Here is a 17,715-nt window from a genome sequence, read left to right on the forward strand (position 1 = left end):
GCTTCATCTGATCACACTCTCGTAAATATATATATATATATTTTTTTTCATTATACTTTGTCGCTGTCTCCCGCGTTTGCGAGGTATATATATATATATATATATATATATATATATATATATATATATATATATATATATATATATATATATATATATAAAATTTCCAAAAGAAGGAACAGAGGGGGCCAGGTGAGGATATTCCAAAAAAGGTCCAGTCCTCTGTTCTTAACGCTACCTCGCTAACGCGGGAAATGGCAAATAGTTTAAAAGAAACTATATATATATATATATATATATATATATATATATATATATATATATATATATATATATATATATATTCTAAAGGCAACTCCCCTCCAGCAGCCCCTAGAATTCTAAGTGTAAATACTGGCACCTGAACAAAGATGACTGAAATAACGTACGTCGTTTCTTATCTGTCTTTCCTTGGGTAAATTACTGTCTCTCATGTAATGATGCTTCTGTCTCTGCCAAACGCATTGCAGAGGTTATTCTTGCAGGAATGGAAGCATTTATCCCCTCTTCCTCCATGGTTCAAGTGTTCCTATTCAGAGGCCATTCAGACAAGGGATTAGGAACATTGGCCTTGGACACTCTCCTTCTCTCATTAAGCTTTTATCACTGCCCATATCCTTAAACACCGAGAATCAGTCTCCTTTCTGATCGCCAGTACGACTTCCATAAGACGAGATCCAACGGTGGTATTCCTTCTTATCTTACTAATGTCTGGTCATCATCTCTGAAAGATTGGGGAGTAATGTGTGATTGCCCTTGACATGTCTAAGGCTTTTGACAGGGTGTGGCATTGCGGTCTCATCTCTAAGCTCCCCTCTTTTGTTTTCCCTCCCTCACTTTGCTCCTTCATATCTAGCTTCCTCTCTGGCCAATCTGTCTCTGTGGTTGCTGATGAATCAGCCTCTCCCCTTTTCTCAATCAACAGTGGTGTCTCTCAAGGTTCTGTCCCGTCCCCTACTTTTTTTTTTCAACTATTTATTCTCCTCTACAGATAATTCAATGCACTCATATGCTGATGACTCAACACTGCATACATCCACATCCTTCAATTCTGCTCCCTCTTTCTCAATCTGCATCTCGTTTTGACACAACTTCCTCAATAAACTCAGACTTGGACAGGATAACTCAGTGGGGCACACAAAATCTTATTAAGCTTAATGCCTCGTAGACCCATTTTCTATCCATCTCTCTATCAAAAACTCCTCACAACTCTCGTCTCTCCTTTGATGGTTCTGTAATTCCACCTCTTGACTCAGTGAACATACTTGGCATTACTGTAACATCCACTCTTCTTTGGAAACCCCACATTACAGGAATAGCTAAGTCTGCCTCTAAGAAATGGTTGTCCCGTTTAGATGTTTAAACCTCTGAATAGTTGCTCCGTTTATAAAAGGGATTGATTAGTAGTCCTTGTATGGAGTGCCGCTCTCACATTTGGGGTGGTTTAAGCTCTGTATCCTTATGTTACAGAGTTGAGTCAAAAGCTGTCCAACTTATAAACTGTCCCAGGCTAGCTTCCAAACTTGACCACCTTCCCCTATGCTGCAATGTTGATTCACTTCCCCTTTTCTATAAGTATTACTTTGGTTTTTGCTGTCGAGACCTGGCTGCTTGTGTGCTCCCACCACTAGCTAGACCACACAATACTCGACAAGCTGCTGCATCACATGATCATTATGTGGCCATGAGCAACTAAAGGGTGGGCCATTTTGAAACTTACTTCTTTCCCTACATGTCTAAGTTTTGGAACTTTTTACCTCCTCATGTCTTTCCCATTACCTGTAACCTGGCACAATTCAAAAGAAAGGTCTTTCACATCCTTAAGAATTTGTAAGTACTTTCCCTTGACTTTTTTCTCTGTTTCATAATTCTCTCTATATTTCAATTGGGGTCCAGCCTTGATGTGGACTTTTGTCTGTGACTGGGGCCTTCAACATAAAAAACATGTAAGGCAAAGACATCGAGTGTCATGGAAAAATAAACCTATGTACAAGACAACTAATAAGTGCATTAGATATGGACAAATCATATCTAAAAAATGACTAAAACACAAAAGAACATCTTACCAATGTTGTAATCTTTGTCATCTTGGGGAAGTCAAAATATTCTTTCTCCTCTCACTTTGTATATCTTTGAAAAATGTAATAAAAAAAAACATACTGAAGACAGTACATATTTCTAGACAAAATTATACAAACATTTCCAAGTTCCTGGTAATCTTTACCAATTTCATATGCTTTCCAGAGATGTGTTACTGCAAATGGAGAAGTATATCTGCATCATATCCTCTAGAATTTGAGTTTATAAAAATCAGAATGACTAAATAGTAGCTCATGACCCACCAACATTGGACATCATAAAAAATATTGATGATTTAGTGAGAGTATGACCCATAGTTCCCCCCACCCCCTTCCTTCCCCCCAAAAAAATCAGGCCATGGGATAATACAAAAAATACCATCTCATCTTCAGGGCTTGCCATTCCCAAGCCATCTATCTATCTTGAAATATATCTATTCCAGTCTTCCTGACAAGTGTGTATGAATTTGAAGGGCAATGTGGATAAGGTACTTTTCTCTGGTTGAGAGGTGATTACTATTGTTCTTTGCAAAATACAGGATCTAAATAAAGTTTACTACATTCCTATGTGTGACCTTTATGTGCCTATATCGTCCTTGCAATTGGTGTGTTTAGTTTTGGATTCAATCTCCAACATGGTCTGATGTGGGACGAAACATTAAATTCATCGTGATATAGCGTCCTCGCCAAGTGGAATTTGAAGACAGTACCTATGTAGTACTTAATTTGCTTATTACACCTCATGTACAGTACAGGATAGGATGAAACTAGCGTAGCAGTTTAAATGAGGAACAAAGACACAAGGAAAATATATTGTGGATAGGTCAGGCAAAATTCCAAAACTTTCCTCTAAATCCATCAGGAGTAAAATATCAGAGTGGCTATTTAGTCTAATTCAAAGGTAAGATTTGGCTTATGATGATGAAAGGTTATGTAAGAAACTGCATGTTTCATGTTTTGCAAGGAATTGCATAACAGGTTCAAGTTTTACAAGGATCGGCATAACTGGTCCAAGTTTTGAGAGGAACAGCATTACGGGTTCATGTTTTGCAAGGAACTGCATAACAGGTTTTAGTTTTCACAGTGGAAGAAGCTAGTGCCTCAACACCTGTATGGTAGTATGGGGTCATAGAGAGCATTAACGGAAAACTACGAGGTTTTGACCCAAATAAAGCTCACGGTCCCCATGAAATCTATCTATAGAAATCGAAGATGTGCAGATATGATTGGAAAACGGTTTGAAATATTGTTCATGCAGTTGGAAAAAGGTGAAGTACAAGGTGAGTAGAAGGTGGCAAGAGTGAAACTGCAGGAATGGAGGCAGTCCAACTTAGAGACCAAGGCTTCAGGGATCCTATCAGCATGCCAAGCTTATTTAATCAACATTGATTCAAAAGTACACATATATTTACTTTTTTAAACTCATATTGTATAGTCCTAACCAATGGGATTTTTTTTTTATTTTGCTGGGAGAGGACATGTGCCCCAGTGCTTAAAATTCACAAGCACCAAAATTGTTGGATTAATTTTTTTCTGCTAACATGGCTTCCATTGCAAAAGTAAAGCTCTTCCAAAGTTCCCAGTAAGGTTTGCTTGGCACTGGCCGCTCATTGCCAGAGCCATTCATGATTTATTCATGTTTGATACAAGGACAAGTTGTTATGGGTCCAAGACCAGCACTTAGCCTTGCCAGTGATGCCACTCCTTGGCTCTTTCCCAGTAACTTTAGGATTTCAACTTCAGCCAAAAAAATTTATGTAAAATTTAATAAAATCTTGAGATTCATTTTAGTTTTACAGCCCAATTTGAAATTTCAATATACTTTTCAGGCTATCACTGACAACCCACCTCAGGTCACTGTATGACAGTTCTAGATCAGAACAAGATCACAAGTTGGACCAGTACACATCCATTTAAACTTACAAAACATCTTCCACAGTTACAAATATGTGTTAAATAAAAGGTGTTTGAGCTGACTCTGTGGTGTATCACTTTGATAATTCAGTAATTTATCCCTTATAATCAAGAATGTCTACACTGAGGCATGATAGAGTTAACACAAAAAGCAACAAAAAAAATATTTCAAAATTACTCAAACTTAATATCCTTTTGATCTAGAAATAATGATGTTGTAAAAGTGAAACAGTTTGTTCAAGTATGTGCTTGAGATTTCGTTATGAAAAAAACCATGATGCAATTATTGTACATGTGTTTGACAAAAACACAACAAAGAAATGTGTGGAGAAAAAAAGGAAATACCGCAAATGAACTAAATGGACCAATTGGCTAATATATCTAGAAAGTATTAAGAGATAGAAAACTAATATCAAGGTGGATCTGTGATCTACATAAACTGGCAAAGAACGTTATAGGAAAAATAAAATAACCATTCACAACATTATTCATTTATTTATTCCAGTTTTCAGAAAGAGACTTCTTATTTCATATCTTTCTGAAATCAACTTATCAGATAAAAGTAATCCTTAATTAATATGACATGGATGGCATTGAAGCATACAGAGTGCTTTGCATATGCTCTCTTATGCTTTAGGTATTACATTAAATGTTACATGCAATCTTAAATACAAAATGAAAAATGGTTTTGAGCAAAAAACAGGTAACAGAAAGTAACATACAGTGAGCACATGGTTTTGGAAAAATTATTTGTTGGAAGCTCTCTTAATCAAAGTTATTATCTTAAATCACTTTCAAATAAAAGATTAGTCCTTAATAACTGAAAAATAGAAACTACTGTAATAGTTTACTCATTGAGCATTGGGCCACCATGGTATAGTGGGTAACTGGATATTAACACTTTCAGGTCATCATTGCTTAAGCAAAGTTCTGTTGAGCATGATATAAAAAATGCACTTTTTGCACTAAAATGAAGGTTTCAACATTGAAAAAATAACTTTCTTTGATGTAGTGTCTGATGAGCAAGAGAGATTCTCTAGGATATCTCCAGGAAAATCAGAGTTTAGACCTTGTTAAAAAGCATATCTGGTGAATTGAAGTGTTTTACATACCTGGGAGTGGATATGGCAGCAAAAGGAACCACTGAAGCAGAAGTGGGTCACAGAAAGGGTGAGGGGATGAAGGTACAGGGAGGACAAAAATGGGTATATTTCAGGGTATAGTGGTTTAAACAATACTGTATGGATGCAAGGCATGGGCAGTAGATAAAGCTATGTGGAGAAGGGTGGATGTATTGGAAATAGAATGTTCAAGGATAACAGGTGTTGTGAGGTGGTTTTATTCACATTTACTCTCAACTTTATCCTTTCACACATTTTACCAAACTCAGTCAACAACTTCTGCAGTTTCTTACTCGAATCAGTCACCAGTGCTGTATCATCAGTGAACAACGACTGACTCAATTTCTAAGCCCTCTAATCTACAACAGACTGCATACTTGCCCCTTTCTCCAAAACTCTTGCATTCACCTCCCTAACAACCCCATTCATAAACAAACTGAACAACCATGGAGACATCATGCACCCCTGCCGCAAAACAGCATTCACTGGGAACCAATCATTTCCTACCTCTCTTCCCTCTCGTACACATGCTTTACATCCTTGGTAAAACCTTTTCACACTATATATTGTCCACCCTCCTCTGCACAACCATATCTATAGTCCATGCCTTGCAACCATACAATATTGTTGGAAATACTATTCCTTCAAAAATACCCATTTTTGCTCTCTGAGATAATGTTCTCTCTTTCCACCATTCTTCATCACTCCCAGAACCTTCACCCCCTCCCCTACCCTATGACTCACTTAAACTTCCATAGTTCCATTTGCTGCCATTTCCTTTCCCAGATATCTAAAACATTTCACTTCCTCTAGCTATTATCCATTCAAACTTACATCCCAACGATCTTTTCCCTAAACCTTGATGAACCTAATAATCTTGCTTTTATTCACAGTTACTCTGAACTTTTTCCTCTCACATACTCTTCCAGTCTCAGTCACCAACTTCTGCAGTTTCTGACTCAAATCAGTCACCAGTACTGTATCATTAGCAAAGAACAACTGACTCATTTCTCAGGCCCTCTCTTCCCAACAGACTGCATACTCACCCCTCTCTTCAAAACTCTTGCATATACCTCCCTCACCACCCAATCCATAAAGTAATTAAACAACAATGGTGACATCACTCACCCTTGCTACAAACCGACCTTCACTGTGAACCAATCACTTCTCTCTTCCTATTACACCTTTGATAAAAAGTTCTAACTGCTTCTAGTAGCTTACCTCCCACACCATATATTCTTAAGACCTTCCATAATGCATTTCTGTCAACCCTATCTATGCCTTCTCCATATTCATAAATGCCACTTACAAATCCATCATTCTTCTAGGTATTTCTCACACATATTTTTCAAAGAAAACACCTGATCCACACATCCTCTACAACTTCTGAAACAACAATGCTCCTCCCCATTCTGATGCTCTGTATATGCCTTCATCCTCTCAATCAATGTCCTCCCAAATGATTTTTCATGTATACTAAAAAACTTATGCCTCTCTAGTTTGAACATTCACCATGCTGAATATCCTTACCAACCAATCAACAAACAACACAGTCACCCCTTTCTTAATATATTCAACTGCAATACCATCCACTCCCACTGCCCTGCCAGATTTCATCTTCCGCAAGGCTTTCACTACCTCTTCTCTTTTTACCAAACTACTCCCCCTGATTTTCTCACTTCACATACCATCCCAGCTCAAACACCCTACATGTGCCACTCTATCATCAAACACATTTAACAATCCTTTAAAATACTCACTCCATCTCCTCCTTACTCCATCACTACCTGTTATCACCTCACCTTTTGCTCACTAAACCAATGTCCCCATTTGTTCTCATGTCTTTTGCACATTATTCATCTCCTTCCAAAATATCTTTTTATTCTCCCTAAACTTTAACTATACTCTCTCAACCTAACTCTCATTTGCACTCTTTTTCAACCCCTGCACCTTCCTCTTGACCTCCTGCCTTTTTCTCTTATACATCTCCCAATCACTTGCACTCTTTTCTTGTAAGTACCTCCCAAATGTCTCTCATTTCTCTTTCACAAGCAACTTCACTTCTTCATTACACCATTCACTACCCTTTTTAATCTGCCAACCTCCCACGTTTCACATACCATATGCATCTCTTGCACATGCCATCATTGCTTCCCTAAATACCTCCTATTCCTCACCCACTCCCTCCATTTCATTTGCTCTCACTTTTTGCCATTTCACACTCAATCTTTCCTGGTACTTCTTTACACACATCTACTTTCCAAGCTCCTTCACTCTCAATACCCTCTTCTCCTTGACACTGTCTCCTCTTTTCTGAAAACCTCTACAAAGCTTCACTCTCACCTACACAAGGTAGTGATTGGATATCCCACCAGCTGCTCCTCTCAGCAAATTTATATCCAAAAGTCTCTCTTTCACATGCCTATCAATTAATATGTAATCCAATAATGCTCATTGACCATATCTACTACGCACTTACATATACTTGTGTATATCTCTCTTTTTAAATCAGGTATCTCCAATCTTTAGTCTAATTTCAGCAGGCAACGCCACAAGCTCTTCTCCATTTCCATTCACAACACTGAATACCCTATGTGCGCTAATTATACCCTCAACTGCCACAGTACTTATCTTCACATTTAAATCACCTATCACTAATACCTGGTCTCATGCACCAAAACAGTTGACACACTCACTCAACTGCCCAAAAACACTTGCTTCTCATGATCTTTCTTCTCATGACTAGGTGCATAAGCATCAATAATCACCCATCTCTCACCACCCACTTTCAGTTTTGCCCACATCAATCTAGAATTTACTTTCTTACACTCTATTACACACTCCCACAAATCATACTTCAGGAGTAGTGCTACTTCTTCCTTAGCTCTTGTCCCCCCATCAATCTGACTTTACTCCCATGGCATTTCCAAACAATTATTCCCCTTTACCCTTGAGCTTTGTTTCACTAAGAGCTAGCAAATCCAAGTTTCTTTCCTCAAACATACTACCTACCTCTCCTCTCTTCTTATCTTGGTTAAATCCACACGCATTCAGACACCCCAGTCTGAGACCTTCAAGGAGGAGGAACACTTCCCGATTGATTCCTTGTGCTTCCTCTTTCAGAAACTGAAATACCAGAAGGGGAGGGTTTCCAGCCCCTTGCTCCCAACCCCCTTAGGTACCTCCTATGAAATGTGGGGATTATGGAATATGGGGAATACATGAAATAATGAATATAAAAAAAAGAAAAAGGATACTACTACATGAGATGGAAAAAGTTGGACTGGTAGCAGACTTCTTAATGGTAAGGGGTCCCAGAGGATTCTATGAGTTGCTGCACAGACATGAGCGAGTGGGAGGTCTTTGAATCAGCAAAGTCCAGATCTGAAAAAAGCAAGCTGTGGCTATCACAGTTATGTGATAGACAAAGGGTGGGGAAGACAAGAACCTTCTCAATGGAAATACTCAGGATGGTCCTAACCCTAGTTTTCCTAAAGATATCCAAGAGAAACTCTCATGCTCATGGGACAGACCACAAGAAAGAAAAAAAGCTAAACAGCCACATGGCACCAGTGTTACTTAGAAAAGTTGTAGATTTTCTTTTCAGAAGAATAAAACCACATCCTCCAGATGCCTGTCAGTTACATACCATTCAAACCATTAGGCACTTGCCAAAATTATAATGTTTATCATATATGTAAAATCAAATTAACTTTAACCACATTACTGATGCCAAGCAGCTGTATAAATACCCAGTATTTTCTGATATTTATTATAAATGGCCATTATCACATGAACCTGGGGGTCTGTTTTCTGGTTATTAACAACTTCTACCATTTCTCTGTTTCTGGAGACTGAGAGGGTAAAAGTGTATTCCTGGGAAATGTTGTCATTCATTTTTTCACAACTTCTTCCACCTTAGCGAGGTAGTGTCAGGAACAAGCAAACAATGGCCTAATTTGCACATATCCATTCTCAAGCTGTACTGAAACCAGAGAGTACCATCCATAGGTATGGCTCACAGACTATCCCATGAACTTGTACGGACCAAAAAAATATCATAAAATAATTTGTCATGATAAAATAAACCTGATAGGAACATATACATGTGAAGCATTTTCTTTAATGTAGGCCAAGGTATATTGAAGTAAATATGTGAAAATAAATCATAATATCTAACCAAACATAGAAAATAAAAATTCAAATTCACACATTCCATATAAAACTGGAAATCATGTCTTGTCAAATTACCATATAAGAAATAATTAGTCTTGACATTGTGTGCATAATAAATCCTTTTCACATAACTCTCTGAAACCACAGTTCTCTTTAACCTTCAGCAGTTGGCATGATACAGATTAGTTAGACTACCCATGGCCTTTTGATCACATCAGTACTTCCAAAATGACTGCCAGGCATTTCAAATTCTCCAGCAAAATTATATTTGTGGGTCAAACTTGCAGAATTTTTTGTCAGTCTAATGGCTCTGCATACACCATTTCATAAGCCAGAGATAGTATGTCACAAATACCTTTGTATGTACTTCACCTTATTTTGTGAAAAATCATGTAGACATAAAATCTCACTTGTATTGGTGTATTTCTAGGACCCAGTAGCCATTAAAATGAAAGATAATCTATGCCAGTGACATGTACACTACTAAATATCATAATATGAATTATATCTAAGATTCCTACTTTGTAGGAATCTCCTTGGCTAAGTGAGAATCTTACAAAAATAAATGTCAAAAGCCAAGGTTCAGTGCTTTGGTTAGGTAGCTGTAGTTTTACTTACCCCTCTCCCAGACAGAAGCGCAACCATACACTCTTCTTGTCTAGGTCTTGGCTGGTCAGGTGTTTCTCCCCAAAATTCTCAGAGCATAAACTTATATTGTATAAGTCTTGGATAACAGAATTTCACAGATGTATTAATATACATCTGTGAAATTCCACTGATGTAAGTTCTTTACTTCTGCTGTTATATAGGCTGTACCTCTTTAATCCGGTAATCTTGGAACATGGCAATTGCTGGAACACAAAAAATGCTACAAAACAGAAACTGACCTCTAAGTCTTACACAGTTGATGCTCCAACCTCATAGTATTCACATGAAGTCTTTATGGAAATACCATTATGTAATTTTTTTCACTAACTCCACCTTTTCAAGTATAGACAATGATTTATGCTTATGCTTATTAGCACTAGCACCATCTTCTGCACCTCTTGGTCTCTTGGACGACATCCTGAAGGGTTAAAAACAGCAGAATATAAAAAATGAACAGAATTGTTAATTAGATCGGCTGCAATGTAAACAGGTTTTGGTGCTTCAGTGCTTCCAACAGTGCTGCCCTGGTGCCAGATCCACAAACTACTAACTAATGGTGGTGGACTCAAAACATGCCAGACCACAGGAGTTGCCAGACCAAAGAGCACTGGATTAGAGAGGTACAACCTGCAACTTAATCTAGCTATTACCATAAATATATTTCGTACAAAACTGGCGGATACATATGAGATTATTGGTGAACATATCAAATGCTGCCTTACACCATACATTACATGCGCATTATACCCTAAAACTGCAAGCTTCTCTTGATATGAATCAGTGAGATGTATACAGGAGGCCCCAAATAATGTTGCCCCGACTAATGTTGTTTTGCTTTAATTTCCATCCATCAATTAGGTAATATTGATGTGTTCTAAGATATGAAATTCTGCTTTAAGTTATCAAAGTCATGAAGTTGCAATGTTGATTTTGGACTGGGTGCCAAACTAGCTACTTTGAACCATAACATAAACATGACATCAGTTTTGCCTGTGCCACCCTTAACTCTCCTTATGTTGCCATTGTGTTTGTGCGGAGTACATTTTGAGCTGTATTCATATCATGATCAATGGTTGTAATCCCCAATTCATGACTCAAAAATATCCATCAAGAAGGCCATTACAACTGAAGTACAACTACTATAAATGGTTTGAATTGTTTAGATATGGTGAATAGGTGGTGGTCATATGGAGATCTTACTTTTTAGGACTGCAAAAGTAACAAGTGGTAGTACTGAAATTTATGTCATGGGCTTTTCAGCTTTCAACTGTTATATTGTACAGTAAGTGCATATATCAGATAGATAGATAGATAGATAGATAGATAGATGGATAGATAGATAGACAGAGATAGAGAGAGAGAGAGAGAGAGAGAGAGAGAGAGAGAGAGACCGAGAGAGAGACAAGGGGGGGGGGGGGCAAAATACACTGTTTGAGATAGGAAGTATAAGATCTTATGGAGGATTTATGTAAGTCCAAAGTATTCATGATCAGTGCATGTTGGCAAACTGGAAACTTTACAAAAACCAAAGACATTGAGGATGATGAAGCAACACTGCAAGACTTAGCTGACATGTGGGTTGCATCAAAACTAAGAGCATTAGTAAAGAGGGAGGCATGTAAGCTGTTGATTTTTAGATGAGCACCAAATTTCAGCCAAAGAGGAAATGGTGGCAAAGGAAGAAATAATAATAAAAAGCTTACTATTGGCTACAGACAGGCCAAATGCAATTTATGATAAAAAAAGAGAAACACAGAACTGGTAGATATAAATGCAGACATATGGGCATGACCAGTAATGATTAATCTCAGTACGGAAATTTAAGCCAAGAGGTACTTAAGAAGGCTATACACTGACAACAAGGAAGAATTCAATAGGGTACATATCAAAGATGGTAAAAGGAAAAAAAAAATTATAAATATGTAAGGAATACTGTCAGAAGGCAAAACAATGGAAGACATTGAAAGTGGTTAAAGAGCAGAAAAACTTCACTGCTTCCTCAGAGAGGTCAGGAGTATTAAGTGATGTGAATGTTATGATGAAAATAATGTACATGAATGCAAACTAACATACAGAAAATGGATTGAATTAAAGATAATAAACCTGATATTGTTGGGGCACTGGAGACAAAACTTATTAAAGAGATAAGGTCTGATCTAGTGTGTCTAGAAGGATGCGTGATAGCAGAGAGGAAAAGAGGAAACAAAAAAGGAGGGAGACTGGCCCTATTTGTGAAGAATAATATCAAGTATCAAGAAATACTGATGGATGGCCCATTCAAACAAAAAAATAATGGGAAGTGTAACTGTATGAAAGAACTTTATGTAAATATTAATAGTGCATAATCCTCCTCCAGAGAATTCTGTTGAAGCAAAACAAATATTCACTTATAACACTGCAGGGACAATCCATATGCTTCAGTTAACAATGAAACATGCAGATTGTTAAAGTCAACTACTGCAAAGGTATAAAGACAAAATATCCAAAGGTCATGATAAAGTAAGTAAGCACAAATGTGCAAGAAAAGATGTATAAAAGTACTACTAAAACATCAGAGCATGTTAGAATCATGAATACGGACTGCCTACAAAATTCAAAGGATTATAAAAGATGGAGCCTCATTAATATAAAACTCCCTCTCCCTTACTGGACACTTTGGTAAACACAAACAAGTAATTACACTTACTATTTACTGTTCTTGGGATAATCCCATTACTTCTCTTTGTTTACCAACCCTTAGCTTTAAGTCATAAAAACCCTAATGTGCCATTTCTACTCTTCAGTATGCTCTTTAACAGTGTCTTATACTGTTCTGTTGTTTATCATTCCTTTGCATGCCTGGACTTTCATGCATTTATATTTTGTCTATTTTCTCCATCTGGCTGTTCTATTCCTCTCTCCAAGTTTCCTTCTTATTTCCTTTCAAAATCTATCATCACCTGCCTTCTGAGGCTACCATTTCATGACCACTCATTGCCTTCTGTGACAGTGAATTGCTTTTAGAAACTTCTGATGAGTTGCACATTCAGAGTCATCATTCATGCATATCATCTTGCTTTGTATCTCAGATGTGCCTTACTGGAAAGAATAAAAGGTTTATTTTTTATTTTATTTTATTTTTTTTTTTTGCTTTGTCGCTGTCTCCCGCATTTGCGAGGTAGCGCAAGGAAACAGACGAAAGAAATGGCCCAACCCACCCCCATACACATGTATATACATACGTCCACACACGCAAATATACATACCTACACAGCTTTCCATGGTTTACCTCAGACACTTCACATGCCCTGATTCAATCCACTGACAGCACGTCAACCCCAGTATACCACATCGATCCAATTCACTCTATTCCTTGCCGGCCTTTCACCCTCCTGCATGTTCAGGCCCCGATCACACAAAATCTTTTTCACTCCATCTTTCCACCACCAATTTGGTCTCCCACTTCTCCTCGTTCCCTCCACCTCCGACACATATATCCTCTTGGTCAATCTTTCCTCACTCATTCTCTCCATGTGCCCAAACCATTTCAAAACACCCTCTTCTGCTCTCTCAACCACGCTCTTTTTATTTCCACACATCTCTCTTACCCATACGTTACTTACTCGATCAAACCACCTCACACCACACATTGTCCTTAAACATCTCATTTCCAGCGCATCCATCCTCCTGCGCACAACTCTATCCATAGCCCACGCCTCGCAACCATACAACATTGTTGGAACCACTATTCCTTCAAACATACCTATTTTTGCTTTCCGAGATAATGTTCTCGACTTCCACACATTCTTCAAGGCTCCCAGGATTTTCACCCCCTCCCCCACCCTATGATCCACTTCCGCTTCCATGGTTCCATCCGCTGCCAGATCCACTCCCAGATATCTAAAACACTTTACTTCCTCCAGTTTTTCTCCATTCAAACTTACCTCCCAATTAACTTGACCCTCAACCCTACTGTACCTAATAACCTTGCTCTTATTCACATTTACTCTTAACTTTCTTCTTTCACACACTTTACCAAACTCAGTCACCAGCTTCTGCAGTTTCTCACATGAATCAGACATCAGCGCTGTATCATCAGCGAACAACAACTGACTCACTTCCCAAGCTCTCTCATCCACAACAGACTTCATACTTGCCCCTCTTTCCAAAACTCTTGCATTCACCTCCCTAACAACCCCATCCATAAACAAATTAAACAACCATGGAGACATCACACACCCCCTGCCGCAAACCTACATTCACTGAGAACCAATCACTTTCCTCTCTTCCTACACGTACACATGCCTTACATCCTCGATAAAAACTTTTCACTGCTTCTAACAACTTTCCTCCCACACCATATATTCTTAATACCTTCCACAGAGCATCTCTATCAACTCTATCATATGCCTTCTCCAGATCCATAAATGCTACATACAAATCCATTTGCTTCTCTAAGTATTTCTCACATACATTCTTCAAAGCAAACACCTGATCCACACATCCTCTACCACTTCTGAAACCACACTGCTCTTCCCCAATCTGATGCTCTGTAAAAGGTTTATGTGTTCAATAATATGAAGGATGCTATGAGTTAGATAGAGTAACGTGATAGAAGTTTTCTTATACATGGCTAGCATAACTCATACGGCCATACAAAAAAATAATCCAAAAAACTCTTATTGTTTGAAAACATTAATTTCAACTATAATAATATCATTGCAATTCCCTCCAAGGAGATACTCATGATTTCATAGCAAGAGAATGCTGCCCTTAGGGTTCAAAGCATGGCCTGGGGTATACAGTTGACTAATAATCTTCATCCTAGATACCTTTATAATAAAGAGGTAGTTAGTTACTTTTCAACAGGAAATTTGCAGAGAAAAACAAGTACCTTTGAAAATGACTCCTTGAAGCCATTATCTCATCTTGTTAGAGAAAAAAAAGTAAGAGTTTTGTCTTTAGTCATATAATATCAAGAACTGAACCTTGGCTCTTGCATTTGTGAGCATACTCAGTTTTGAACATTTCTATGTCAGCCCTCAACTTGATTTTTCTGTTGAATATACAGTTACATTTTACTCAAAAGCATTTTGTGAAAAGTCTTCATACTTCAAAATAAGAAGCTTGATTTGGGCCCTTTACATATCTGTTGAATAGAAAAATATATAGAGGAAACCCTTGAAATAACTAGTTCCTTTGTAGCAGATAAATTTCATGAGAGTATCTCTGAACGTAGATGTGCATTGCACATATGAAATGAATTATGAAATATATAAATAAAGATGAGAGGAGAGGATTGTTTCTAAGAATGGGAACTAAACTTACTGAGTGACAAAATCAGCTACAAGTACACTATAAACATGAAACACTTATCAAAGAAGATACAAAATCACAAGACCTAATATGGAGGACTAAGAGACACCATTCCTGCAGGTTCTGTCAATATGGCATGAAGGGACTGGGAGAGATTATGCTTTAACACATGTCTCTTTAAGACATCCTTGCGAGCAAAGGCCTTAGAGCAAACTGGACATGAGTATGGCCTATAATTGGCTTGTGATGCAAGGTGACGCTGAAGATTGGAACGGTTGCTGAAGGATTTGTCACAACATCGACATCGAAGACTAAATCGTAGAGGATCACAGTCCATCTGTAAAGAATGAACAATTATTAGCAAAAGACTGTTAATCTTAAAACAGTGTTATAAAGGACACTGAACCTCTGTCAGAGCTGTAGCTATCTTATCAAAGTTGAAATGATTTTCATATATTGGATAAAACTCTTAAGATAAGAGCTTTAGTTTGTCAAGGTGATGTGTTGACTGTTTATTATATATCTGAAAAAAAAAATCTAAAAACAGTGTTATAAAGGACATTGAACCTCTGTCAGAGCTGTAGCTATCTCATCAAATTTGAAATAATTTTCATATATTGGGTAAAACTCTTAAGATAAGAGCTTTAGTTTGACAATGTGATGTGTTGACTGTTTATTATATATCTGAAAAAAATAAAATCAAGCATAAATCAAAACAGGATCCACTAGAGGTAAGAAGATTGCCTTTAAAGAATGATAATATACAAAGGTAATAAAAATTTTCCTTTTGTGTATGAGTAGATTACGAAGTTAGAGGGGTTGCATGATTAGAAAATGAGATATGAGTATACTAAAATAATTCTTTAATAAATCATTAAAGATCTGAAATATTTCTTTTAATTCTAGAAATTTCAAGGTGAAACTTCTACAGTTCCTTCTAGATACTCATCGTCTGTAGCTATTTCTTAGTAAAAGCAAATTCATGCATATGTTTTCCCAAAAGCTAATAAATGAGACAACATCTGCATAAATGCATTTGGAAAATTATTGTTTTCTCATTCATCTCATAGTAAATGTTATTCTTATTGCTCTTGATGTGCTCTAAATTAGTTCATCAAAGAGGTTATGTGTTTGAGCAGATAAAAGGAAGCACTATATTTTCAGGTTCTGAGCTTCATATCTGAAAAGGATATGCACAAGCCAACTCCAATTGTTATTACACGAAAAAACTGTGTAGGATTCTTTGTCAAAATTTCCAGGGACTTTAGCTTGTTTCCATGACAAAATGCTCAGTAATTTGAAGAGCATCAACCTCTAAAGAAAAAATCTGAATGAGCATTCCACTTTGTGTAAAGGATTGGATTACTAGAAATTATATAGACAGAATTATAGAGCACTAAATATACAGCAAAACTGCTTCCTTTGGATTTTTTTTCAATCCCTTACCAGTTAATGCTTCAAGAATGTGAACTCTCAAGTGATTTTTAACATGCATCTAAAAGCAGAAAAACTCTATGAAAAAAAAAAAAAAATACAGATTACTCCTTCAAAGTATTACTGTATATTGAAAGAGTCTTAATTTACATATCACAGAAATTTGCTGAACATCCATTACCTCAAAGTTCATCGTGAAATCCTTTATTCATATATCACAGTATAAATAGGTCTGTATTCAACTTTTTCATGTACCTGTACATGAATTCCCCTAGAATCATCTGCATATGAAAAGTTCCCTGAAAATTATGGTCAATTTCTAAGGGATCTGCATCACTTATTGTCATATGACTGGAAACATATCATACCCAGGAAACTAATTTACAAATTTGTTTAAGAATACTGGTAGCAATTGCCTGTTTTCATGAAAACACACATCTAAGATCTCTATAAGAGCAATCATTGCATCAAAACGAGGTCTGACATGCAGAGCTTTCATCTTGATATACTGCATTAGAATCTTTTATAATATTTAACCTAACATCTCACGATGCACTTTTGGTTGAACAATAGTAACTTGAGCTTACTCTAGTCTTACAGTCACCTGATCTTCTACTATAAGTTGACCTGCATAACCTTGAAAGGTAATATTATCCATCAGTGAAACCAGAGTATCCCCTCATTTTCCTCACCTTTAATGTGAGATTGGCTCATTATCAACTCTGCAGTCTTAAGTCATTCCATTTAAAAGTTCTTTTTGGCTTAACTTTTGCACCTGAAAAAATGTCAGTCTGGTATGTGGATTTATACATTTTTTGGGTGAAAATTGATGCTCAAGCTACAAAATCTTTTCTTAAGATTTTTCAGTTTCACAATCCCTTAGACTTAACCTGATCCATATGATGAAACTTGGACAGTGTCAGATTAGCAATACACCCATGATATCAATGTGGTTTTTCTTTATTGAGGCAACTATATCACATATCCTGTCTCCCTCTGACAGGTAACAG

At 37.1% G+C, this 17,715-nt stretch overlaps 1 protein-coding gene across 1 annotated transcript in view; it reads right to left on the reverse strand.

The window, feature by feature from the left end:
* Positions 1–4,512: 4,512 nt before the first annotated feature.
* The window catches only part of LOC139746704 (uncharacterized), a 385,796-nt gene continuing 372,593 nt past the window's right edge, over positions 4,513–17,715 (reverse strand). The window contains exon 6 of the mRNA XM_071658190.1: positions 4,513–15,608. Coding sequence (XP_071514291.1) covers positions 15,357–15,608 — 252 coding nt within the window. The 3' untranslated portion in view covers positions 4,513–15,356. The remainder of the gene's footprint in view (positions 15,609–17,715) is intronic.

This window comes from Panulirus ornatus, chromosome 66 (assembly GCF_036320965.1).
Source record: "Panulirus ornatus isolate Po-2019 chromosome 66, ASM3632096v1, whole genome shotgun sequence".
Lineage (NCBI taxonomy): Eukaryota > Metazoa > Arthropoda > Malacostraca > Decapoda > Palinuridae > Panulirus > Panulirus ornatus.